The sequence below is a fragment of the Trachurus japonicus genome, chromosome 9, assembly GCF_045865225.1.
Source record: "Trachurus japonicus isolate A0001 chromosome 9, Traja_1.0".
In the NCBI taxonomy this organism is placed as follows: Eukaryota; Metazoa; Chordata; class Actinopteri; order Carangiformes; family Carangidae; genus Trachurus; species Trachurus japonicus.
In genome coordinates, this window is record NC_140915.1 from 12,400,933 (window position 1) to 12,428,373 (window position 27,441).

Sequence of the window (27,441 nt, forward strand, 5' to 3'; positions counted from 1 at the left end):
CGCCCTGTCTTGTCTTGTCTTGCGTGCTTGCGTCACAGCGAAGCGGAGCAAAAATGCGGGTGTTGAGCGGCGTTCAAACTGTCGGCGTCTTTGGTTTATTTTTCATAGATTTCAAGTCATATAACGAGTTTTTTTACGTTTTTCGCCGCAGACGGAGACGGTTGACAATGTTATCGAGCTGTTATCGCAAGGACGCATCGGATTCAAGCTAACCAAGAGTTAGCAACGGGAAGGTGTTTCCATGGCGACGAAACTTTACGTTTAATAACGATCGCTCGCTAGCTGCTGCCTATGTTATCCATGGTTATAGTACATAGTGGTTGTTTTGTGCAGCCCAGGCTGTGCATATTTATCTCAATGACTTTGTTAGTAAAGTAAATAGAGATGTCGGGCATTCAGACCTCTGGGTCTCAGAGTTTGAGGCTCTACAGCAATGATGGCGCTCATGTTGTACACACGAAGCAGCATAGAAAACCTACACAAGCAGCAGCTGCAGCAGGAACAACGGGTAAGAAAACTTAGATTTTAACTCTAAAAAACAGTCTGTTTACTTCTCGTTTAGTTAACAGGTTTTAAAATTACAGATTGATAGTTTGTCTATGAACAAGTCATCTGATTTGTCTATGAACAAGTCATCTGTTTTTACCTCGCAGAGTCACAGGATACCTCTCTTCGGCTGAGATTCAACAGTCTGACACTGGATGAACTGAGGTAATGTTACTTATCCTAACTAACTACATTAAATTTTTTCCCGAAATTGTTTTCATTGAGTTTTCAATAAAATACAGTGAAAAAAATGTAAATGAAAAGCAAACAACCAAAAACGACATAGAAAACCAAAAAGCACACAATATCCTGTGTGCATCACATGTACACAGGATACACACACTGTAACGCAGTGAGAGTTGGCAATCATTTTATTTGTCATAAAAGTTATGAATGGATCCACAAAATCAATAGGCCCAGCTGACATTCAGACGGTGAAAATACGTAAATGATAATGGCAGTATGAAGGGATACAACAAAACATGACCACTAATGTCTTACTGACAAAACGGTAAAAGAAAAGCCTTTATAAGATGTTTAAACAGGCGTTTTCCTTCAACATGTGCAGCTATGAAAATTTGAAGGTAAACAAACACAGAAGAGAGTTGAATTTAACAGAATTTGCTACCAGAGCACTGTTCCTTGTGCAAACCAAATCGTAGTGTTTAATGTAACCCTGCATGTCATAACAATAAAGATCTCTAATTGAATGCCCTTTCTATTAATTAACTCAGCTCAACTCAAATAGTAGGAAAAGGAGAGGTGACTAAAAGTGGTGCCACTGATAAATCAGTTGTGGCTCATAAAGCTTTCTCTTCAGGAGCACGAACTCTTGTAAATTTATGTGTAAAATGTGACATCACTGTGCTGGATGGAGCAGTAAGTAGTTGCAAAGACATGATCTTTAACTGCCCAGACTATTCTAACAACTTGGAGCTTTAACGGTTTTGTTTTGTCCTGCATTTATCAACGACTAACAGATGTGTGCCAGAAGACCTGACAGGCCGTCTAGGTTAAGAGATTGGAGGAGAGTAAAATAATTTTAAAACATGGATGATTTTGTATAGAAACTTACAGACGACCAGCAGTCAGGCAGTAGAGTTTTGAATCAATGAACTAATTCTTTAGGCAGACCTAATAGCAGACATTAAAATGATAAGGATTGCCAGATATAAAAGAGTGCATTAGTCTTTCTGTGTCGCTCATAGAGGGAAATGGCTGCACTTACAGTAAGCTGTATTTTAGAAATGACAAACCTGATGTGAGCCTTAGAGTTTAATTCTTAGTCTAAAATGAGATAATATCTTTCCAACATGTTCCCAAGATATAAAGAAACTCTCAAATTTTAATTTAATATGACATTAATGACAGACTTTGTAAAATTCAAACAATAATGCATAGTCCAAGCAACAAAACAACAACATCAAAGTACTTGAATACAAATACGATACAATAGCATCAATTGCTCAAATAAAATTTCTTGCATAGCATAACCTTTTATTACCTGACAGTGAGGAGCTCGACAGGAGAACCAAGGAAACCCAAAGACTTCAAGAAGAGGTGGAACACGCCACCAAAGAAGCCTTGGAGAAGTTTTGCTGCACATATGGTGTCAACAGCTCACCTGAACAAAGCTGCCACAGCCACGGTGAGTATAAGCACCCACAATATAGTCACCTAAAATATTATTTATGTAGCAGCAGTCAGAAACTACCCTCTCAATGGTTCATGTAAATGCTGAAAGTTCATATGGATTATGTAGGTGTTCTCATGTAAGACAAGTTTGAATCTAAATGAAAGCAAATGCTGTTGAATTAAGACTTGTTACTCCAAACATTAACAATGACAACATACACTGTGTACTGTATATGTTTAACCTTCTGTGCTCTTTTTTTAGATGATCCAACCGGGGTATTGACCATCCTTCCAACCCGCCATCAGGCAGTGACTCCACCTCTGGTCTGTGGTGTGGATCGTTTAAACCAGGAGGTGGCTCACGGGCAAATCATCCCTCCTGAAAAGGAGATAGACGACTGTCTTCAGCAACTGTCTGACTTGCAGCTCAGCAAGGTCTATAAATGTATTTCAGCCAAGAATCTTCTTAGTTTGGTGCCATCTGAATGACTGAATTTGTAATGCTTTCTCCATGTGATTTATTATCTTCTCAGACAGCGACACAGGATCAACATGAGCGGGGGAAATTCACTTTTGACAGAGCCATCACAGACCTGCAGACAAAGCTCCATAAAGTCCAAACGGAGAAGGATGTCCTGTCCGACCTCAGGTGAACACGCTATTGCAGTTTTACATCAGCGAAGAAAGTGTTAAAAATTCCCTTTGACCTGCAGATCTTTTTATTTGTAGAGTGAAGGATTCGAGGAAGCACGTCGATCAGATGGAACAGATGCTGCGCATGTTGGAGGAGCTCCAAAACATCAAAAGGGCCGCGGACCAGAAGCAGCAGGAGACGGAGGACGAAGCGTCGGCGCTTAACAGGAAAGTAGAGACACTGGAGCAGATTATGAAGGAGACGTACTCTTCATTGTTGTTGTCACACGAGAAGCAACATGGGGACGGCTCCATCACAAGTTCAAAAGTCCACGCCGGCTCAACACAGCTGTCCACAGCTGCTAATTTAAATGAGGATTTTAACAATGTGACAGAAAAGCTTCAGGAGAGACTTTTCGTGGTAAGTACTAGATGCCAGTTAATGTTCAGACTGTTTCCCCTATTTTGTCTGAGTTAGACCTAACCCTAACCCTTTCATCTGTTTTATAGCAATCAATTGAACATATGGGCAATGAAGACCACAGGGGAGTAAATGAGCAACAACTAAGGTAATTTAATGTAGAGCTGCAATGATGAGAAGATTAATTATATAGCCAGAACAAAATTTGAAATTAATTTTGGTAATTGGTTGAGTATTTTGTCACTTTTGTCAGCATTTAAACCGGATCTCCACTTCTTAGATGAGAGTAAATGCCTGTCAGTGTTAGTCAATATTTACTTTGTTCCGTCAAACTCAGAGAACAAATAAGAAAAATGCAAAAGTATGAAAAAAAACCCACACAACACCAGTGTTAGTAACTTGACTCTCTTATGTGTCTCAGAATGGAGGACCTGATTGCAAGTCTTGGCCAGGAGATGGCGCTGTTGACTGACAAACTGAGCTTGTCAAAATACAACGGCGTCAGCTTAAGTGTGAAGTTGGAGATGCTGAAGTAAGTGCTGTTCCCAAGTCATTTCAGGCCTGTTTTGATTTGAAGGAGTTTGAAGTCTTACTGACTTATAAGATAAGGTATTGCTGAATTTTTCAAAAAAAAAAATAAAAATCTGATTTCTGTGTGCAGGAAACTTGTAGAGGGACAGACGAAATTGCACCGGTGTCAAGTCAGTGAACTTGAGTCAATCCTGTACAGTCATAAAGATAAGGTACGGAAGAATCCACCATAATATTATGAGCTGCAATGTAAGCAACAGCATAGTGAGGCTGTTAAATTTAAAGATTAACCAAGCTTAGTCAAACACAAGACAAACACAAGAACCACCTTGTGAGCTCACGTTTGTAAGGCATGTGATGAAGCAACACTGTCTTGTAAAGTAAATGCTGACTCTTCTGTTATACCAGAGTGAAAACTAACATATTCTCTGTGAATATCATCTGTGACGTTACAGGTTTGTTGTCTGGAGCAGCAGCTCCTTCAGGCCCAGTCCCAGCTGGTGGAGGCCCAAAGAGAGAGAGAGCAATGTTTCCAGCAGGCGGAGGAGCTTCAGTCCCAGCTAGGCCAACTCAAGGTGCAGCCTTGAACCTTGAATATCAGACCAGCATTTTGTTTCTTTCTGTCGTTACCATACCTAAAGTCCTTGTATGGTTGCATGTTTATATTAAAGACCACAGTTTAAAGTGTGAACCTGAAGTTTCACATTGACTTTTCATGTTTTAACTCAATTACATTTAAGTTATTTGCAGTTTAATTTTGATGGAGTGATTTGAAGAGCTTAAGATGTGGAGTCCACTCATAAAAATGGAGGCTCTGTTTAGGGGGTGGGCTTTACTGGCACAGGATTATCCACTAAGTGCCTGTCCTAATAATGTCTGCAGTGCATCTATTCTCAGTGGGAGGCAGCAATTTTGTGACTTATGTCACATGAGACAACTAAATGACAGACTTCTCTGGACAAATTAACCCATTTACTCCAAAGGTGTGTGACAACATTATTAAGTTGGGGTTTAAAAACAGGGCCTAGATGTTGTTATGTTGATGTGTGGTTATTTTCTTTTTCTGAGGTTATATAAATGAATAGGTAATGAACCTTTATAGGACCTTAGTGGCATTGGTGGAAAATCTCAACATGTTTCCAGCAAAGACACAGAAACTAAACTATAAGCTGAAGTTACTTGTTGATCTCTCGGTTCATTTAAAATTTGTTTGTTAAAAATTTGTTCTAAAGTCCAAGGAGCGTGTTCATTTTGGTGACATTTTAACATGTGAGTTACTACACTGCGTCACTGCCTCCGTCTTCTGCTCAGAAGGGTTTCCTCGAACACGGGCCATGCTTTGTTAGCCAACCGTTGAAGAATAACACAGGATGAAATGTCACGCCAGCTTCTCTACCATCTCTGAGATCACATTTCTACACTCTTGTCAGAAGATTATAATTTTTTTCTCCCGTTAAGTACAGTCAGCTCACCGTGCCCCCCTCCCTCCCTCCCCCTCCCTGTGCTTCATCCTCCAGAGGTGCGGTGAGCGGCAGCAGTGTGAGCTCCAGGTGGAGGTGAGGGCCCTCAGAGGACGGCTGGAGGAGGCCAGGGAGCAGCTTCACAGAAGTGGGGAGGAGAAGAACGGCCTCCAGTCCCTGCTGGATCAGGAGGGGAGGAAATCCCAAGAACTCTTGCGAGACAAAGACAAAGAGCTCCAGCTCAGGCAGCACGAAGCCCAGCAGGCAAGGAATCATTTATCTCTGCACTAGGGATGTCATGATTATAGATTTTCTTGGTACGATTATTATCAGAGAAATAATCACGCTTATTATTACGATTATCACGATTATTGTGCATAAAATGATTCCACAACACGATGAATGTGTAAAATCAAATATAGTCAAAATATAATTATATTACTAAAGTATTATCTATTATAAGTATCTATTAGAGAAGAACTATGCAAGTCCGGTCACTTTTCCGCTGTTTAGCTAACCCTCCTCCTGGCCATGTGCATTTGTTTACAATGAAGCCGAAGAGAAAGCAATCGATAGAGCGGTAGATAACGTTATATATCATATATGATGTTACGACGTGTATATTTGTGTAGTTTAATCTGTCATAAACAAGAGATTACGGGTTACGGGGGGCAGCCCCGATCTTGCAAGGTTTGTTTTCAGGCCAGAGACATAAAAATGTAGCATAGTTAAGCTGAAAATCCTGCATAGTTCCTCTTTAATAGGACCAGTTATTAATCCCCCAGGGGAGGGTTTGACATATTCAAGTCATTAATTGTCATCAATACCATGTGTAAGTTTATTTTTTCATTCTTTTTTATTACAAATGACACGGTAACATTTAAATTCCTACCAATTCAGTGTTACGTTGAATGGTAAACAGTTAAATGGACCAGTATCTGTGCATTTACCTTTACTTTGGCGCACATTTGCCGATATGGTTCCGACATAATCTTTTTTGGAAAGTGTCGGTATTTAAGAATCTTTATGATTATTTAATTAATACCGCGATTAATTGTGAAAACAAGTATTCGTCTGTTTTGAGGGCTCATTGAAACAAAGTTAAACTGATTGTTCCAGCATCTGTCCTGGTTGCACGAGGCTGAGAGTCGGTGCCAGACCCTGCATGCAGAGGGAGAGACGCTGAAGCTGAAGCTGGATGACCAAGACCAGCTGATAGCGATGCTCAGGCTGCAGACGGACAGCAGCGCCCAGATGCACAGCCGCACCATCGACAACCTCCACCAGGAGAACAGCCTCCTCAGTAACCAGCTAAACCAGCACAAGCTGGAGAATCAGCAGCTCAGGGTCAGAAACAAAAAAAAGAAACACGACTGAAGTAACTGTCCCTTATTAGTTTGTTCACTTTAGATTTTCTCCTCTGCCCGCACACCACACACTTTTCTACATCAGTGATTTGCATCACTTCCTTTTGAAACTCTTGTCCCTCTTCCTCCCTCTTGTGCCATACGCTGCTCAGGTTGAGTTAGACAAAAGCAAGTCGGACCAGGCCACCGCGGAGCACGACAGGCGGCTGCTGCAGGCCTCTGTGGCCGAGCAGTGCCAACGTGTCCAGGAGGAAGCTCTGGAGAAACAGCACCTCGCCGCCCAGCTGGAGATCCTGCGCCTCCAGTTACTCACTCTCACCAGTGAGTTGAGCTCGACTGAATGTGTATCACCCCTGGGACACGAAAAACCTCTCTTCACTTAATCTACTTAAACAAAGAAAATAGGTCAAAGCTCAGCAGGTGAAATCAGGTGGAAATGCTTTTTTAATATCAGTTTTCTCATATGGGTATTTCTCCTCTCTTATACCATTCAGAAAAAACACCCGGTTCTTAGAATTAATCAGTTATGATTAAAGGGATAGTTCAACATTTTGGCAAATTGGCATATTGCCATAATCCCTATAGTTTTACTGTAGGAGTAGGTTCGTTACCTGCACATTTACCACGCTATGAGATAATAACAGAACGTTACGAGACCGAGTTGTTTTAGAGGCAAATGCAGAGACTGCTTGCTGAAATATTGCCCCCAACGGGGATGTGCATATTATCTCATAGCGTGGTGAATGTGCAAGTCACAACTTGTCCACGAGAGCGTTTTGCAGAGCCTGCACCGACAATGAAAGGTAATGAACCTACTGCTATGACTATAGGGATTATGGCAATGGGCCAATTTGCCAAAATGTTAAACTATCCCTTTTAAATAAGTAACAATAAAAGTGAGATAAAAATATATTATATATAAAATATATTAGATATTATTTAAGTTTAACATTTCAAACTTATTTCAAATTACTTACGCTGTGACCATGCAAATCCCATTAGTCGTAGTACGTCAGGTTTTCTTTTTCAAACCATGATATGAAAGGAAAGGAAACTTCTTTGTTCACATGGATCATAAAATACATTTGTTTATTAATAACCATGCAATGTAGTATTCCATATACTGTAGATTTTCACTGTATTGTATAAAGTCAAGAAACCAACCCTGGTCTTCAGGGTTTGTGTTACTTCTGTGTGACCATGGGCCTTTCATTCACCAGGAATTCTTACTTCCTGCGATACCGTTTCTAGAAAGAGCTCAGCTGCTCTCACGGTTTTTTGCCAAATCAAATGATCTCCTTGTCCCGCTGCGTTAGAAAAACAAAGGGCCGTGTTTGGTATGTTTGCATTGTCAACCAAGCCCTTCCATTGTTGCCCCGTGTTTTCTTAGTTGTTAAAGTGCATGTCTTGCGGTGGATGTAAAACATGTGTTTTTGTGGGCATGATTTCAGAGGAGCACAAGGAACTGCAGCGGCTCCACAGCTGTCGGACCGAGGAGCGCGAGGGTGTGGTGCTGAGGCTCCAGAGTCAGCTGAGGAACGCTCACGACGAGCTGGACCAGGCCAGGAGCACTCTGAAGACCCTGGAAGGAGCCGACGGACACGGTTAGATCCCCCGTCATTATTTAAACCACGACTTAATTAAAACATCTCATGTCGAAAGAAACGTCGACATTCCTCCGATTTACGTCCAATCTGTGATGAGGCGGAAAGATAACAGTGATTCACTTTGGATCATAATGAAATCTAGGAAACTTACACAATGATAAGTGTAGTTCAACGAAACTGCTAATGTCATATATCGTCCTCAGCCGACATGGAGAACGCCCAAGATTAAAGCTTTGTGATCTATACTCCTTATATCTTATGTGCGTCTTTGCTCTTTCCATCCTCTTTGGGGTCTTTATGTCCATTTGTCTTGTGGATTTGTCTCCATCTCAGGCCTCCAAGTAGCCATGGACATGCAGATGGAAATCACTGCCAGAAGAGAGCAGGTCGACTCTCTGCAGGGCAGAATCCAACACCTGGAGGAGGCCGTGGAGAAGCTGCACCAGGTGTGGATCATTCACCTGCTTCTCCCTTATCAAATTAGATTTAGAGCTTTTGGCTTGTTTGGGTTTGTTTGGGAACTAACTGATCCTTGGATTTTAGTTTTGCAATTTTTGTCATATTTCATAGCTTAAAATATAAATGTGATTATAGTTTTCCTTCAAATGTCAAATTTATTAAAAAATCTGGAAGCAAGAGAACCTCGTGTTTACATTGCAAACTTTCTCATGTTGTTTCGTGAATACTTGGTCAGAGGACTTGGCTGTGTCTCAGCTGCTGCTCAGAAGTTAGTCATTCACATCATGCATCACTCTAATGTCTTTAATCACCAGCAAAACTAATAGAGAAAACTAAACTGTTTCAGAGCTTTCAAAACGCAGCAGCTGTGTAGAGTTTTCTATTACTTCCAAATTGCTCCACCGAGACTTCTTTGCTCATTCCCACAAAAACCAAAATATTAAATACATTTTCTTTATGTCTTTTGTTCTCACTGCTCAGGAGAAGCGCTACCAGAGCCTGGAGAGCCAGCGTCAGCTCCAAGAGCTCACCTTTGTGAAGGAGGAGAAGAAACAACTTGCCAACGAGCTGCAGACCCTTCGCTCCAAAGACCAACAATTAAGAGACCGGATCGGCCAACTGGAGTCAATCCTTCACAAGGTGGCACTCATTTATTTACCTTGTTTGTGCCTTTATTTCAACCAACAGGGTTTTAGAGAAGCCAGACACAAGAGTCTCTTTTGAGAATAGTGCACACATTTATATGAAGGCTTATCGAAACTTTTTTATGAAGAAGAATAAACATTTATTGCGTAGAGGATTCCAACCGCTCATCCACCACGCAATAAATTTTTATTCTTCTGTCCTTGCTGAGTCCTAAAGCTGTTGGTTCAACTCGGATAATTTACTGACCACTTCCTGTCTATCCTTACTGCATCTATCAATGAAATAGCCAAAAAAATAAAAATAAAATTGAAATAATAAATAAGAATTCATACTAAACCACATTTTGTTTCCAAAAGTATATGGTCGTCTTGGTCCCTTAGTGGACTTAAGGCAGTGCAGTCCATGAACTGCACTGTCCCTGGTTCACATCTATTTTATTTTCCATCCCTCTCACTGGTCTTAATCTTCTGTCTGCTGCCCGCTGTCTAATAAAAGCATAGAAATGGTCAAAGAATGTGTTATTTTAAGAAGTAAATGGTTTCAGAAACTCTTGAAGGAAACAGCTTGGTGATGTGCAACAGAAATACCAACATTATCCTCATAATACTCATATACTCATAACATTTTACTGTCAATAGCATGGTTCACTGTCATCTTGATGGTGTCCCGAACAGCTGTTATCTCGCTCTGGAACAAAACAAACAATTTAAGTTTATAGATTAAGGTTTTATAAAAAATAAACTTATCAGCCGTGTCCTGCCTCTGTTTGTCTCCATCTCTGTGTTGTCGTTCCAAATACTTTTCTATCTTCCCAAAGATGACAGAGAGCTTCACAGACTGTCAAGAATTCATCCAGCTGCGTGAGCAGGAGTTTTATCGTCTGAAACTGCGACATGCCCTCGACCTGAAGGTAGCTTTTTTTCTTTCTTTTTTTTCCATCTCAGTGAATAGAGGTTAACCGCCTTGTATACAGTTGTTTATGTATGTAAAAGTGCACACATGTTTTATTCAGAAGCTTTACTAAGTGCCTCTTGGATGTGTTACAGTGATGTCTTAGACTCACTCTGACTGAGCATCCTTTAACAAAGTTGGAACCAATTTTTTTCCCTTTTCCATAGGAACTCCAAGGTCACAATGTGCGCACAGCTGTGAACGTACCTCCGCCACACCTGGACCCACTGACTCCATCAGTGATCACTACTCCACCCTCCACCCAGCATGCCTTCAACACTCAGATCAAGGTGCAGTCAGAAACTCCCCCCGTGTCTTGCTTATCTCAGCGCGGTTCCAGCCCGTCAAGTGCGCCGAGCGATTCGTTGTTTATTTGGCAACTCAGACACGAGCTCAGCACATCTGCTCAGCCTTTAAATCAAAAACACACACACAGCCTTACATTCCTGCGGGACGGAGAGAAACCAAAGTGTAAATCATTTCAATGTGGCAGTAAAATTAGGGTTTTGGTTTATTGGTTTATTTTGTCCCACTATTGCATGTGTGCTTGCTGTCTTCATCAGGATAAAAGAAGTCCTGCATTTCTTCACTTTTCTGTTCAAACACGCTAATGATGATGATATTAACATCTCCATGGCTCTTCACTGACATTGTCCTTCTCCCCGTCTCTCCTCCTCTGGCCGCTGAAGTCAAAGAGGCAGCAGGAGAGCCCCGCCCGGGAGCTCAGGTCCCTCGTCAGAGAGCTGCGAGGGGTGATTTCAGAGAACCACAGACCACACACTGATAACAGCGCCGCCGGCAGCTGCTTCCACAGGAGGAGGTCCGCGCCGGAGAGGAGAGTGCACAGGACCACATTGTACGTCTGGCTCCGTTCCCACACGCTGCAAGGATTAACTCTTAGGCTAGCTTAGGTCACATCTGAAAATCATGTGATGCTGCTAAGTGAGCAGGAAGTTGCTGGAGTGGAGGAGGAGGAGGAGGATGAGGAGGAGGAGGGGGGGGATCCATACATGAGTGGTTTTATTGACCGCACTGTGTTTCACTGTTTTTACTGTAAATGTACCACAAAAGGAACAGGCAAGCTGGTGGTCCTGTATATTTTAAAAACTATATGAAAAACTATGAAATTGTTATGGACTCATGTCTCACTCCACATATTTTAACATTTTCTTGCACCCAACAGCAGCACTGACAAGGCTGAAGAAATAAAAGCCGTGTCCAGAACGAGAAGAAAAACCTGTGGGAGGTGAGGAGAGTGACAGCCAAATCATCTTTTCAGTTTGAACGCTGCGAGCATGTCGTGCCTCTGGGCTGCGAGATGGTCACACCATCTACCCATGTGACCTTTTACCCCCTCCCACCCACCCCTCCCCGCCCCTCCTCCTCCTCCTCCTCCTCCTCCCCGCCTCATATAACATTGAAGACACCGCAAAGTGCTGCGGGGCTGTGTGATCACGATGTAAAGCGCGTGTGTGTGTGTGTGTTTGTGCTCTGTGTGTACAGCGAGCCACATTTCCTGACGACAGCTGAGCTGAACGGGAAAATAATCAACAACAGCAAATCCTTCAGTGAGAGTGAGTTTTCATCACCGGCTTGTCCCTTTTGATGCAATCCATCAAAAAATATGCCCTTTTCACAAATTCTGAATATATTTCAGTTTATTGTTAATCCCTTCACGTCCCATATAACACCAGATTAGAGTCACAACAACTAATCAACACATTTTTAATTACTGATTAATCACTCGAGTCATTATGATAAGATCACTGTTCACTGGCTCCAGCCGCTCGAATGTAAGGAGTTCCTGTTTTTGTCTGTTTCATGTAGGGATTTACCGATTGTGAAATTATGGGCTGATACCAATACCAATGTTTAAAATAACAATTTGGCCGATGTCCGATGTTTTTTCTCAGTTGTTTATCCTCTTTTGTGTAAAAAATACCAAGAAATCTCACAAAAAACAACATTTTCACTCACTCAACTTTAATACATTGAAAAAAAACAGGCTTCTTCTCTGAGTCAGCATAATAATAATAATGGATTACATTTATATAGCGCTTTTCTATTGTTACCCAATACCCAAAGCGCGTACAGCAACCATTATTCATTCATACTAGGGCTGGGTATCACTAGGTACCCCACGATACGATACTATCACGATATTTTACCCACGATAACGATAATATCACGGTACAGCGATTCTGCGATTATCGATATATTGCAAGAAATTTCATCCACGATACATCACGATATCTGTGTCACTGAAGAAATTCAGAATTTATTAATTGCACTGAATCCATTTCACATGAATTACAAGTCAAGAATCAAGAAAAAACAAGTAAAATAAAGTGTACTGTACACTTTATTTTACTTTACTTTATTTTATTTGTTATGCATCTTAAAATCCGAGTTGTATGTACATCAGATGATAGTGATAATTCATGGGACAAACTGAGTCAAAACAATGTAATTCAAATTATCCATGCCATTTTATACAAGTGCAAGTTACAACAACATATTTCAATTGGATTTAGGTCTGAAACATGATTTATCATTTGAAAAAAAAATTGAAAAAAAAAAAAAAATTTTTTTTTTTTTTTTTGGAAAAAAATATATCGATATTTAAATATTGAATATCGATATCGTATCGCGGGATAAAGTATCGCGATATATCGCCATATCGATATTTTAGCCCACCCCTAATTCATACCACATTCACACCGGTGGTGGTAAACTACGTGTGTAGCCACAGCTGCCCTGGGGCAGACTGACGGAAGCGTGGCTGCCCATGTGCGCCAAACGGCCCCTCCGACCACCACCATGATCATTCATACGCATTCACACGAGGCAAGGTGGGTTAGGTGTCTTGACCAAGGACACTACGACAGAGACTGGGAGAGAGCGGGATTCGAACCGCCGACCCTCTGATCATTGGACGACCCGCTCTACTGCCTGAGCCACTGCCGCCCCACATATATGCCACATAACAGATACATACGTACATATACATTGGTGCATCCCTCGTTTTGTGTCATTGTTGCCTCATAAAGTTTGTGGGAATGACATCACCCTGGACTTTGGAAAATGTATTGGGAATTTCTGACATTTTATTGATCGCCAAGTCAGGAGGTTATCAGCAGATTTATCAATAATGAAAATGATCATTACTTTCAGTGTTGCAGGGCTCAAAAAATGCAGCAAGCTGTTGACATTTTCCAAAATAAGTATCTGATTCTCTAACGTGGAGGTTTTGTCTTATCCAGGCCGTGTCGTGTCCAGTCCAGTGGCCGCAGCGAGGTTCACGTCCTCCCCGAAGCTCCTCTCACCGGGGCGCAGGTCACCCGTCCACTCTCTGCTGACCTCCGATCCCAACAGCTAAGACAGACTCCACACAGCGGACCCGAGGCTGGCTCCTCGTCGTCGCAGTAAGTTGTTGTTGATAATCTTGTACACACACACAGTTTATCATATCGTGGCTGTAGCTTGTGTCTGAGCACATGTCAGGGTTATTTAAGTGAACAGATAAGTGTGCGACAGACAGAAAGATATGGAACGAGATGAGAGGAGATCCTAGTTAACAGTGACCACAGGCTGCGTCACTGAGGTGGTGGTGGGGGGGGGCGGGGGTTTCTCATGAGACTCTATCGGCTCATTGTCTGCTTCAAGGGCTGAGATGACAATTTCACACCGTATTAGAGCGAAGGCAAAGCTGGACAACATCCACGCAGCAGTCAAATACTGACAGCTGATCGATATCAGATGATAAATCCGACGGACATTATGTCAGATTGATTATTTCATCAACTGTAGCACTGCATGAAATGTCATAACACACACAGTCAGGAGGCTGTAATGAGCCCTCTGAAATCCATTACAGCAACGGGGGCTTCGTGTTGAACTCGTCCTGCAGGAGCTCACAGACCTCATCAGTTACATAAAAATGTCTAATGTTATTGATTGATCCTCAGAATTAATTTAATTACTTCACTTTTTCTTTGTCTTACAGAACACTAATTTTTTTTTTTTTAGAAAAGCTCACCAGATGAAGTCGGATGTCAAAAGAAGGTTTTGTAATAATCTCCAATTAGGTAAATTGTTATAATTTATTGTCTAAATAAAAGTTTTTTTTATTTTTAAAAAAGTGTTTGATTACTTATTTCAAGCCAATAATGTTATTATTATTATTATTATCTCTAATCTAAAGTCTATATAGTCTAGACTTATACATCTGCATATTTCTGAGTAAATACTTCATCCTACACATTGTTCGTGGAGCTTTGTGTAAATACAACAAAAGCAGCTCAAAACCAGAGTCAAATTCCTTGAATGTGTAATTACTCTAACTCTTTGTTGGTAAAGCTGATTTCTGCCACTATGCAACAAGCAGTCAGGGAACCTGCTGCTCTGAAAAAGTCCTAAAAAGCTTTTGAATCTGTTCCCTCAAACAGAAAAACCTTTGGCTGTGTCAAAAAGTCTGAATAAGCGTCAAGTCTTTTCCATTACTAATGGACTGAGCCTCTTTTTCCCTTGCTGGCTACAAGCAGTAATGTTAATTATGAGATGATTTTGTACCAGACTGAAGCCTTTCAGAGACTTAAACTAAAAGTTAAATTATATATTGACACAGTGAAATGTGCTCATGAGCTCATCAACTCATAATGAGTGAGAGTCAGTTTAAATTCACTTTTATTAATAACTCACAGATCAAGTATTTTGTCAACACTTTAACTGCAGACAGACAAAACAGACAAAATGTGATACATGTAAAGAAACTAATGTTGTTGTTGAAAAACAGACCTTATTGTTCATTCAACCATATAAAACCTCATTGTCCATAGAAGGATGAAAAGAGCAGTAAATTGCATTATGTGCTAATGAAATGTTTCAATCTAGTTTGGTGAATACTGCAGAAATCCTGGCGACACAAATAGAATAAATAGTCGGCACTAATATTATTATCCGTATTCAGATAGAAGAAGCAGTGTAAAATCTGTCTTCCTTCGCTGACACACAGAAGTTAAATGTCAGTATGTTCTTTATGTAATCACAGACCCCCTCCTCTTTACTTTTCATAAATGATTCACATCGAATGAGGAAATTTTAGATGAACTTCTCTTTAATTTGAAATTTCTCTTCTTTCTTCTTTTTACAGAGTTTCTTTGCTGCATACAAACGCTCTGAATAAACACACACAGTACTCTTTTGAAGCCAGCCTCTAAATATATAGTCTTGCCTTTTTACCCTTGTCATGCTCGGCCCATTGTGGATTACATAACTCCTGACAGCTTTGGTTACATACTGTACATTTATTTTACCTCTTCACCCTGTCATCAGAGCAGCTGTCCTCCATATTTAATAGATAGATGGTAAAGAGACATGGATTTTCAGTGGCAGGTGGTAGTAGCTCCTTCGAGTCGCTTGTTTGGATTTTAAACTCCAGCTCCTTCAACATGTTGCCTGGGTCTTGCCGCGGTTCATCTGTGCCAGTTTTCCTTCAGGCTTTGTGATTCTGTTACCAGGCACTTGGATATTTTTCTCACCAGCAGCCATCCAAAGTGATATTTTACTGCTGTTTGAGCACTTAAAGGGATAGTTTTGGCAAATTCACCTATTGCCATAATCCCTATCATAGCAGTAGGTTCATTACCTTTAATTGTCGGTGCATGTTGTTTTGAGATCCGTGGTGCAGAGATGCAAGCTGCTCAGCGAACACAATGAAGGTGAACGGTACAGGTCCTCTGTCACTCATCAAACTCATCAAATACACAATCAAACAACTCCAAAATGCTCTCGTGGACAAGTTGGGACCTGCACATTCGCCACGCTATGAAATAATAAAGTATCATGGCAAGATGGAGTTGTAGCCGGAACTACATTCCAGACACGGCAGCCAGGCGGAGTGATTTCAGAAGCACAAGTAGTTCCAAGTATTTGCTTCATGTGTCGTAATGTTACATAATTATGCATGATTATTTCGTAGCGTGGTGAATAAGCAGGTCACAACTTGTCCATGAGATCGTTTTGGAGTTGTTGGATTGTGTATTTGACGAGTTTGATGAGGGATAGGGGACCTGTACCGTTCACCTCCATTGTGTTCACTGAGCAGCCTGTGGATCTCAAAACAACATGCACCAATAATTAAAGGTAATGAACCTACTCCTATGACTATAGGGATTAGAGCAATAGGCAAATTTGCCAAAAAAAAATGTTGAACTATCCCTTAAAGACTTTGTAAACTTTACTCCTCTTCTATTGTATTTGGCTGAAAGGTTTTTGCAAACCTCCCTTTCCTTCCCCCCCGGCAAGAGTTTATCCTTTAACTGAGAAACAACGTGGCGGATGAAGACTACAGTGTCAGAGTTTGGCAGATTCAGGGACACTGATTCCTCCGTCCTGCAAGAGTCATCATTTTAATTTCATGTTAGCTCTTGTGTCAAGCTGGATAAACAGTACTGGCAGGGTTCTTGTTATCTTTAGTGACTCAAACTTGCTCTTACCGGAGACATAAACCACCTGCTGAAAACCTTGGTGGCTACTTTCATGTCCTTATGGTTGCCCAGTCGGTTCACGCGGACTTTCTGGCCTTTCTTGACCCCACTTGCATTCATCTGTAGGACATACGGGTTTTCAGGCCTTGGATTTTGAACATCATGGCTGCTGTAAAATGATGTAGAAGTAATATTATGACATGCATGTACACACTGAATCCAGCATTTGCTTCTTTATTTTCCATAGCCAGGTACTTCTAATTCAATAATAGCTGAAGGAAATTCAGATTATTATATAATGCTACCAATCAAATTCCCAATGTACTTGCACTTTATTGGCAGATTTTCCCTGCTTGGCTCTGTGTACGTCGTCCTCACTTGGCTCTTTACAGTGTTTCTCGTCTTCATCCTCCTCTGCCTGGTGTGCTGTAGGCGTAGGAAGTGAAGAGGCACTGTTCACGCACATGTCTGGATCCAAAACGGATACCACCTTATCGAATAACTGTGGAGAAAAGATAAGGTCATGTAAATATATTCCCACAGGGGGAATACCACATGTATTCTGCCTCATTCACTCGTTCGGCCTTCTTCTCTCAACTTTTTTAATACTGGCCGCAATGTTCTGGCACATCACGGCTTACAAGTCCAGACTGCTGTCATGTCCACTTACCTCTGCGGTCATGTGATCCTTATAGTGCATGTACAGAGCTGAAGGACATTGTTTGAGGTTTTCCTCCACAGCTGCCACATACTCTCTGCGAATCTGCTTTCGGATCATCTGCTTTGAGAAGCACAAATGTTCTTTAGGGATGATGCTCTTTCTAGGCTTTTGAGAGGAACTGTGGTTCGTAGCGCTGTGGAAAATAGCCGATGATGAGGAGGCACTTCTCCGCCAGGCACCAGATAAGACCGAGGAGCAATCGCTGAGGTCATCGAGGCTCACATTTGCAAAACGCCAACTACTGCTGACCGAGGAAAGCTTGTTTGTTGGTGCTTTGAGCAACCTCTCCTTGTACCTGCATATTTATAGAAAAGGAAGAAGATTTACTAATCTATATAAAGCAGATGTTTGAATATGACTTGAAATATGATACCACACAGGTAAATGATTTTGATAACCTTGGACACTTTATGAGCAAACTGCAGTAGAATCTATTTATTAAAGACTTAGCATTGGGAATACAAGACCAGACAGAGGAGAGCAGACAATGTAATAAAGTCACTGTGAGGCTGCAGCTGCTGCTGAGCACCACAGTTATAATCTTTGTTAGAATATTATGTTCCCATCCGTCTCAAAGCCTGCGGCCCATAATATACAACATACATCAGCTGATACAATTCAAGCAGCAGACAGCAACTAACACTCAGTGGTCATTGTGTGTGCCTGATAAATATATATATATATACAGGTGCATCTCAATAAATTTGAATGTCGGGGGCGGTGCGTGGCGCAGTGGTTAAGGCGGCCGCCCCATGTAGAGGCTACAGTCCTCAACGCAGACGTCCCCGGTTCGAATCCCGCATCGGGCGGACCTTTCCTGCATGTCATTCCCCCTCTCTCTGCTTCCCCCTTTCCTGTCTATTTCTACTATGGCTATCAAATAAAGGCATAAAAAGCCAAAAAATATATACTTTAAAAAATAAATAAATAAATTTGAATGTCATGGAAAAGTTACACATAGAATCACATTTGAGCAAAAGACAAATTTAAAAAAAGCTTTTTTAAGATGTAAATGTTGGCCTTCTGAAAAGTATGTCTATCTATATGCACTCAATACTTGGTTGGGGGCTATTTGACTTGAACTACTAAAAACTGACTTTTCCATGAGATTCCCTTGGCTGTATATACTGTATATGTACTGTAAAGGACAAGGGTCAAACAGAGGAAGGAATCATATGAAGCGTTTCATTTTGAGACTTGTCATTCAGGTCTGTCTGGTCGCAAAGGGAACTATGTCTCCTCTTTAACTCAAAAGATAACAAAACGCTGAAGTGAAAATGTGGCACTTTCAATTTTAGTGTAAGCAGACCTGAAGTGCAGTTTTGCACTAAATGTTCATGCACTTCGGTTTCAACCCCCCCCCCCCCCCCTCTGTGCACATTGCTCTATGAGTTGTCTGCCTTTGCGTTGGACACTCAGCTTGTACTTAGTAAAGATCAATCACTGTGTCATGTCTGCAGAAAAGAAGATAATAAGACACTTAATATTCCCGATCAAGGGCCTGATGATAATGCTGGCTACTTTGATCCGTTGTCTCTTCTCTTGTGTCTTGCCTATTAATTTGGTTTATGCTGTCCCATAGTGAGATAGCACTGTGCACGATGTTCTCTTTGTGTTCAGACTTTATATTTTCCTACTTGATCTATGTCTGACCTTGGACAGATTTATTAAGAGAAGCCAACAGTAGTTCATAGTGATATCATATCTTGCAGAATCAGTTCACTTTGAAGTGAGGCCAAGTTCCAATTTCCTCCTAAAAGGAACTAAAGTTGTCTCCTTCACTTTCCTTTTTACCAGTTTCTCCCAGACTGAGTTACAGTCTCCAGTGCTATTACTAATTACAGTAGGGTTAGGGTTGGACCCAACAATATAAACAAATTCAGAAAACGACAAGAAGATTATCAACAACCCCACAAGTCGTTAGCTAATGTTGAATGCGATGGAGGTAAAAGCAGTGGTCAGTTTGCTTTGTTGACTGATAATAGCTGGTATTTTAAGAGGATTTTATCCCTGTTGACAGATCCTAGTTCAGTGCTCTAAGGTTTTGTTGCTAATGCTCCTGGCTTGATAGATTGGAAATGATTAGTTTGTTGATTGACGAAACAATACTCAATGAATCAGCAGATTTGCTATGATCTTTTTCGGGCAAGTGCAAGTCAATGTAAAAGTAAACATTTGGGGTGTTTTGTTTTTTGTAATTGACTTTTTTTGATTTTACATACTACATTAATTAATCCAAAAAACAATAACCAGGCTAATACATCAATGAAATAGTGTTTGACTTGACGTAATTAAATTAAGTCTTTAATTTCCTATGAGCATCACATATTTCTTTTGTTCTGTGGCATGTGACAGGAGTTACTTTTGGTATAGTTTGCTTAGCAACAGGCCGACAAATTTGGCTCTCGTCTGAGATATTTAAATCTTCAACCAATGTAAAGGGCGTCCAGTTTCACCCTCCCTTCTCAACATATTTGCATACTGTAGGTCTAAAATGAAGCAGCACAGTGAGTAAATAGCAGTCTGTGCATGCCTACGCTGATGTATTGTAACATGTTTGTCTTGTCTAATCCTGCCTCTCCCATTTCTTTCCTTCAATTTCTCCACCCTAAGGCCAGTTCACTTCAGGTGAGCAAACAGATGCAGTGGCTCTCTACAGGATGAAATAAATAATCCACAGCTGTTTTCATATGTAAATATTGTAAATGAAAGACACCAAGATACTTAAGTGTCAGCTAGTCCACCAGGCACTGCTGGGAGGGTTCAAATACTCACACACTTTCCTAAAACACTTATTTGTGGTACATGCAGTTTCCTTAAATTTGTGCTTTACTTAATCTCTTTGACCTGACAGCTGTATTTAGCTGAAATTGTGTTAAACTAAATGCTTACATTACGATACTGCTAATGATACAACCACTTTTTTTCTTTTTTTTTAAATCTTTTATTAGGGTAAAAGAACAGTAGCCTATACCAGTCAGTGACAGTGAAATACATCCTGTTCAGTATGAGCAATGTACTTTCAAGCATGAGTATCCTAAATCACAGTGGAAAGGGCTTCTGCATAATTTAAGTATCTTAGGTTTCACACAGTGCTGGTGATGATGCTAACGTCAACAAAATTTTGCAGGGTTTAAAAAACAAGTCAAGGTGTGCCTGACCTCCATATAAATGCTTTTGATTCTGAAATATTATTTGATAAATAGATACTACTAGCATATTATTGACAGTGCACATTTATCAGAATGTTTGCAGACTTGAACAACATCTACTTCCCCCCTGCCATTTGCAATATCTGAATTTCTATATTCAAATAAATGTTGTTCATCAAGATATGTCACATGTTATCATCTTAAAATTGTTTGTTTAGCAAACAGATGTCAGTTTAATACTTTTTAAAATGCAAATAACAGAGATATGAAAACTTACCAGGGGAATATTGGCTGCCTGTTAGTTGTTTCCATGGTTCCTTTGTGAGTAATTATAAAACTCAGGCTCGCCACCACCACTTGCAAAGCAAAGTTTGTTGCCTTGTGACCATGGCAACGGCAGTAGAAACATAGCTGGCCACCAACTACATCATGAGAAGGCCTTTTTTTAATTATTTACATTAACTAAGTCTGATCAATGGTCAAAAGTACATAGATAATTCAGTTTAATTGTGAGGCAACATACTTGTACCAAGGATATTATAACCTAATAAAACCAAGTTGTAGTAGCCTACTCAAGCTGTATTTGAGTATTTTACTTACATCCCACGTTTTATACGCTTCATCAGTGTGTTGTGGCAACTTTTCACAATCAATAACTGTTCAAACATGAGCCAATATTTCACTCAGAAGCAATGATTCAGGTTGTCTGGACTGACACCAAAGGTTGGAGACTGGAAACTACTGCAAACCACAAGATGGGTGAAGCAACATAATCAGGCAGCTGCAGCAGTAAAATGCTGCTACACGTAATATAGTCTAAAAATGTTAAGCCTTATAATATTTCTACCACAGGAGATATGTAATATTGTAGGAGACTATAGAAATTTTATAGTGACTTAAAGGGATAGTTCAACATTTTGGCAAATTGGCCCATTGTCATAATCCCTATTGTTTTAGGAGTAGGTTCCTTACCTTTAATTGTAAGTGCAAGCTATTTCTAGAACAGCGGAGCAGAGCCGCGAGCTGCTCAGAGCTACGCTACGGAGGCTTTGGAATTGGAATTTCTTGTTTTCCCTCATCAAACTAATCAAATACACAATTCAACAACTCGCAAAACGCGTGGTGAATGTGCAGGTCACAGCTTGTCCATGACAGCGTTTTGGGGTTGTTGGATTGTGTATTTGATGAATTTGCTGAGGGAAACCAAGAAATCCCATTAGCCTCCGTAGCGTAGCTCTGAGCAGCTCGCGGCTCTGCTCCGCCGCTCTAGAGATAGCTTGCACCGACAATTAAAGGTAACAAACCTACTCCTAAAACAATAGGGATTATGGCAATGGGCCAATTTGCCAAAATGTTGAACTATCCCTTTAAATCTAGTAAAGCAATACATTTACTTAAAATAGATGTTTCATTTTATATTAATGTCAATCTGCTGCGCTGGACATGTGTGGACTTTATATGGAGCACAGAGATACTATACCCTCCTCACTCAAGGTTCATTTATAGAGTGTCTAACTATGTGGGTACAGCTGTTGTGTGAGTGACAGTTACAGTAGACAAGAGCACCCCCCCCCCCAAAATAGTAGAGATTGTTGGCCTTTATCTTCTGTCTAATTATTGTAGCTGCAAGTGCAGAATCCAGGAGCATAAATGTAGTAGTTAATAAAAATGAGTCAAGGCCCCCCTGTGGAGCCCTATTGTGCAAAAAATTTTAAGCACTAGAGGGCTCTTAGGTAAATGTGGTCTAACTGCTTGGCCATATTCCACCCCTATATTGGCTATACTCCACCACAGCTTAATGATCTATTAAGGATCCATGCTTAACTATCTCTGTGTGCTTTCACAATTACACTGTGTACTTGTTGTCCAGAACTGATGTTCTGTTCTGACTCAGCGGTTCACTGTAGTTTACAGTTATGAATTAATTTAAATTCACAGATTAATTCATGACAACCCCTGCTACATAGAACGGTGATTGTTGACCGGCTTTATAATCACATGTCATTCCCTTTGGGGCCGATGAATTAGCTAATTAGCCTGAGTTCAGGTCCCCGGACTCTCCCGCTGTTCAAACAACAGGGAAAACACTGCTGGGACAGAGAGACTACTGTTTCCCCTCTTTCAACACTGATGATCCCTATTTATAGCAGCAAACTAACTTAGTAAACAGTTTCAATGCGGTCAGTGAACTGTCTAATACGCTGGTTCGTTTTGTTTGCCAGTGAAACAACCCCAACTTGAATGCAGCCACAAAACACTGACATTTGAATACACATTTAAGATTTACAACCATCATGGACGCCCCTCCACTTCAGTGTGTAGTATATGTTCAATTTAGCATAATTAGCCTACGAGACTCTGCCGCTAATGGTGTATTTAACCCTCGTTTTTGTCATTTTTGCTTTGAGTGCCACCATTCTTGTTTTGGTTTAACACTTTGACTGTTTACACTGTCCTCACCCAGCATGCATGTTACCCTTTTGGTCTGACTTCCAACTGTAGTGAAAAACGCTCAGAATATCAAACCAAACAGGTTTTTGAAAATATAATGTATCCATGGCAGAAAAATTACACAAAAATATAGAATGTCTATTTAAATGGGAATTGATCTCAATGGAAACAACAGGCAGCGGAATTATATTTTATCATCTTATCTTTTTTGCAGTCGATCACAAAGTCACAATAAAAATATATGGCATTTAAGAAACTCTTCTGGTATTTCCATGCCAAGATCTACAGCCTCCAGTGAGATCTACATTGGAGCTTAACAAGATTGTGAATGGATTTGTGTATCAAGACAGTCATCCCGAGCTTCTGCCTCTTGCCTATAGATTCCTCGTGCTGTCACATGGACTGGTCTGAGGCAACAGCATTATGGCAGCAACACAGATCCATGAATGGATAACATCGCTATGACCATGTGGTGCCATTTCTCTGACTAATTTCCAACTTTAAATTATAGATGCAGCTTCACTCATGTGACTCGGTTCCTCTCAACGCAGCATTTTCACAGCTTTCCCCCCACATGCCTCAGCAGCGGTGACATACGGTGACCTACAAAGGCCTTTCCTTCTCCTTTCTGCTGTGCTGATGGCCTGAGTCATCTGTAAAACTGCCAGCTTTGGCCGACTTTTCCCAAACCGAGTCATTAAAAGACACTTTTTTTATACAAGGGAAGCAAGTTTTAACTCGTATACGCCTTTGAAGAGTGGGTAAAATGTTCCATCCTTGGGCCAATTAAAGCGATTATTGACCCAAAGATGCCTGCCCTGCCTGTACGTAAAGATACTTCTTGTAGCTGCTGTGATGTTTACGTTTTAAGTTGCAGTTTATTGTTGATAGATTTGCTTTTTCACAAAGAGCTTTTTTATTTTTGCCTGGAAAATACCTGCCTTGTCACATCCGCGAATGTAAATGGCTGACGCGAGTGATGACGTTCACAAGCTTGCCCGATTGATGAACTTTCCCGATTCGCTGTTGTGCTCTCAAAAACATTTGGCATGAACATTGTCTATTGTGTTATTAATTCAGGAGACACCTTTACTAACCTCAGCTGCAGATGGTAACGGCCTTTATTTGTGTTTCCCTATGTTTGTGTGACACAGCTCAACACTTATTGACGTATTAAAAGCATATGGCTGACACATGTGCTGACATATTGCTGTACATTTAGTAGCTTATATTGTCTCATTTCTGGTTACTGGGTTTTCTGTTGTTTACATATTATTCAGACCTGGTTTCTTTAGCTTTGGAGTTAACAAGCGCTTCTTTCTTTCGGCCCCTGTCTCTTGTTTGGTGGGTCTTATGTTTGGTAATACCTTTGCCCCCTTTAATGACAAAGGTAGATGAAATAAATGTTGTGTATTTTATTATAATGGAGGCTAGGCTCAGTGAATTCGGAAGCATGGCTCCACATCAGACTGGGAGGCAGAGGCGTAGCCCCTCACCTTCAGGTCACGCCACCGTTGTGCCAACAAAATGTTGGACATAGCGTGATAATGTTGTTGAATGGTGGGTTTAATCAAAAGACACCAGGGTCAGATTTCCCAAGTGGCGGTAAAAGTAAAGGATAAGGATACGTATTTGAGGGGCGGCGGGGGCTCACTGTTTGATTCTTGTGAGGAAATGCCTGAAACTTTGTGTACTGCACACTTTAGGACACAGTGTTGCATCTTTCTTTCCTCTTTGCAAGGATTTCCTTCTCATGCATCCTGGAATAAATACTGAAACACGACACCTGTACAACTTGTCATTGTCTACAAACACGCTCTCTAAATGGCTGCTCAAAAATGGTCTGACTTGGGAAAGCTCAGCCCCTTTGGAGAAAAAAAAAAAAAAAACTGGGAGTAAATATTAGGAGGTGGCCAACCATATCTATTCTACAACTGATGCATGCAAAACCTTCAAGATGTTTTCTTGTGTGTGCTGGTATATCTGATGTGAACAGTCAGAAAAAGTTGTTAATCCCACTTTGATTCATTATTTGATCCATCAAATCAATTAGTCTTAGTCAAAAAAGAAGAGGGACAGTATGGAAGAACACATTTGATTATTTAATGATGTGCATTCTTTTATTTGTATATTTACTCGACACATTCACAATAAAATAAGGGAAAAAAACAACAAAGCAACAGGACAGCATTAATTTCCCTCCAGAGACTTTCTATTCCTAATCAACAGAATTAGTACAATAAGGGGAAGCTGGTATGATAAACAGGATATGTTTTTGTTTATGGTCAAATCAGAGGGCTTGGCAGCATGCTGCTTTCCAGTGAAAAGCCTTTTACTGCCATTTTTAACTGTCTTTTACAGCTTTTAGGATGTTGAGCAATATTAGAAAAACAATACACCAGAGTGGATGCTCGGTTTCCACTAAACACACTAATTGCACAGGATGTAATACAGTTGAAGCACGAAACGTTTTTTCCTGCATCTTAAGGTCAAGATGCAGTCAAATTTTGAGAGAAATTACCACCTTCATTCAGTGAGTCTCATACTTTCCTTCCTGAATTTTTTTATCTTCAGTAAAGGCAAGGGAAACTTGTTAGTAATGATATATCACACTTTTTCTTTTTTCTTTCTTTTTTTTTTTTTGGAGGAAACTTTTACCTCTTAAAATTGTTTATCTTTGGGAAAAATGAACCCCTTATGGAGACTGTGATTATTGGCCATGTGATTTAATGTTTATGTTTGTCACACCTGTGAATGCTCTTCCACAGGTGAAACACTTTTTTTTTGTTTGACAAATATTTTAATTAACTATAATATACTAATTATTGACCATAAAAAAAATAATAATTCAATATTGTATGCTAATCAACTGCAGCCGCTTAATATCACACTTATTCTCAAAGCATTTCCAGGTACCTTAACTAATTTTACCTGGGGTTTAATAATTCCTTATATCATTTATTGGTATTACTGAATGACTTTACCTCTATATTTACTGTGATGAAAAAGATCTTACGACTTCGGTTTTCCTTTTGCAACTTTAATGAGTGAAGCAAAGTTGTGGGTTGGCATCGTCAGGCTATGGCTAAAGCACAATGCATACATTGTTGCATAACTCTCCTCTCAAGCCTGTGGGAGCAGAACTAAACAAGATCACAGTCAACAGTTGTCAAGCCTTCAAAATATGTTGTTATTGAGATCATCAAGTTCAGGTTTCTAGCACTGTAATATGGTGTGATATCGCTCCTCCTTGAATTCTTAAATTAACACTTTGTTGCTCCATGCGGGAACAATGAGTCGGAGTCGCCAGTTTCAAAACACGTTTGATGAATGGTGGGAAATGGACCACACCTAGGAGGACAAAGGACGTCTATGGTCAGTCCATCACTTTATCATTGTTGAGTAAATAAACTAGAAAAGTCTGACCATGAGAAAACATATACAAGACATACAATTACAAAGAAACTCTGTCATTGTTCTTTAGTGTCGAGTGTTGAAACTGAATACAACATCTCAGCTTTTGGTCTTATGGCACCTTTGGTTTCTCATATTACTCAACAAATCTGCAGCCAGGGATGAAAGTCAAACTAGCAATACATTAAAAACATTGTCAAGTAATCTAATACAAGTAAAAGTTTCAAATTTGAAACACATTTACTCAGTCTAATCAATGCACAATTTCAAAAAAGCTACCATTATTTGAATATTTAGAGTTGGGTGCACTGAGATAAAGAGTTGGTGGCACTGATTCGCCAGAAGAACAAGATGAAGTTACCAAAGGAAAATGGTGGGAATATGATATCTTTTATGTTCAATCAATGTATTAATTTGAAGAACCTTTGAATGCACATTTCAGAAATCATCAAAATACCTTGTGTTGGGAACCACCAGGTCCAACACTTAGGCGGTTGTATTTATCCACTTTATATGGTTTAAGTATTGGACTGAATCCAGTCTTTCTCTTAAAACACATTTTATTTCTCACATTACCTAACATTTCTTTTGTCTGTAAAAAGTTCTTTTGGTTACTACGATCCTCTCCCAGGAGAGCAAGGGATGAATTAACCTAGAGATAAATTCAGCGTAGTGTACTCCTCCCATAGTACTTAACGGCTCAGTTTGCATTAATCACCTCCAGTGAAAAGGTCTGCCATTCCTCACATGTCTCCACTCCCCCCCAGCTATGCCTCTATATCAGTCTGTGGCCTTACAAAGACTGTCTCAGCCTTGACAGCCTTGACTCAGTGTCCAGTACCAGGCTCCACCGTCGTGCTGCCCCGTGGGGTGGAGGACACCGCTTACCATGTCAGGCAGTATTTACAGAAAGTGTTAATGTTGTTTCTGTTGTGTTGATATAAGGAGGGAGCTGGAGAT

At 40.4% G+C, this 27,441-nt stretch overlaps 2 protein-coding genes across 3 annotated transcripts; one reads left to right on the forward strand and one right to left on the reverse strand.

Annotated features, from left to right (window-relative positions):
• The first annotated feature begins 34 nt into the window (after nt 1-34).
• On the forward strand, nt 35-14,385 carry LOC146981033 (uncharacterized). Of its 2 annotated transcripts, none has more exons than XM_085785962.1 (23): nt 35-508; nt 654-711; nt 2,058-2,194; nt 2,444-2,616; nt 2,715-2,830; nt 2,911-3,235; nt 3,325-3,383; nt 3,657-3,767; nt 3,897-3,978; nt 4,222-4,341; nt 5,284-5,490; nt 6,346-6,573; nt 6,746-6,914; nt 8,045-8,197; nt 8,534-8,646; nt 9,140-9,298; nt 10,122-10,214; nt 10,423-10,545; nt 10,945-11,111; nt 11,442-11,501; nt 11,759-11,829; nt 13,519-13,671; nt 14,262-14,385. In XM_085785962.1, the coding sequence occupies exons 1-22, from the start codon at nt 385-387 to the stop codon at nt 13,632-13,634; spliced, it is 2,964 nt and encodes a 987-aa protein (XP_085642088.1). In that variant the 5' UTR covers nt 35-384; the 3' UTR covers nt 13,635-13,671; nt 14,262-14,385. The 2 variants fall into 2 exon arrangements, with proteins under 2 accessions (XP_085642088.1, XP_085642087.1); XM_085785961.1 differs by having other exon boundaries at nt 243-508; nt 11,439-11,501.
• A 2,084-nt stretch (nt 14,386-16,469) lies between these two features.
• fam47e (family with sequence similarity 47 member E) lies at nt 16,470-20,928 on the reverse strand. Its single transcript, XM_085788049.1, has 5 exons — nt 20,894-20,928; nt 17,414-17,759; nt 17,073-17,245; nt 16,753-16,912; nt 16,470-16,648 (listed from the first exon to the last, which is right to left on the reverse strand). The coding sequence occupies exons 1-5, from the start codon at nt 20,926-20,928 to the stop codon at nt 16,610-16,612; spliced, it is 753 nt and encodes a 250-aa protein (XP_085644175.1). The 3' UTR covers nt 16,470-16,609.
• Between the last annotated feature and the right edge of the window lie 6,513 nt (nt 20,929-27,441).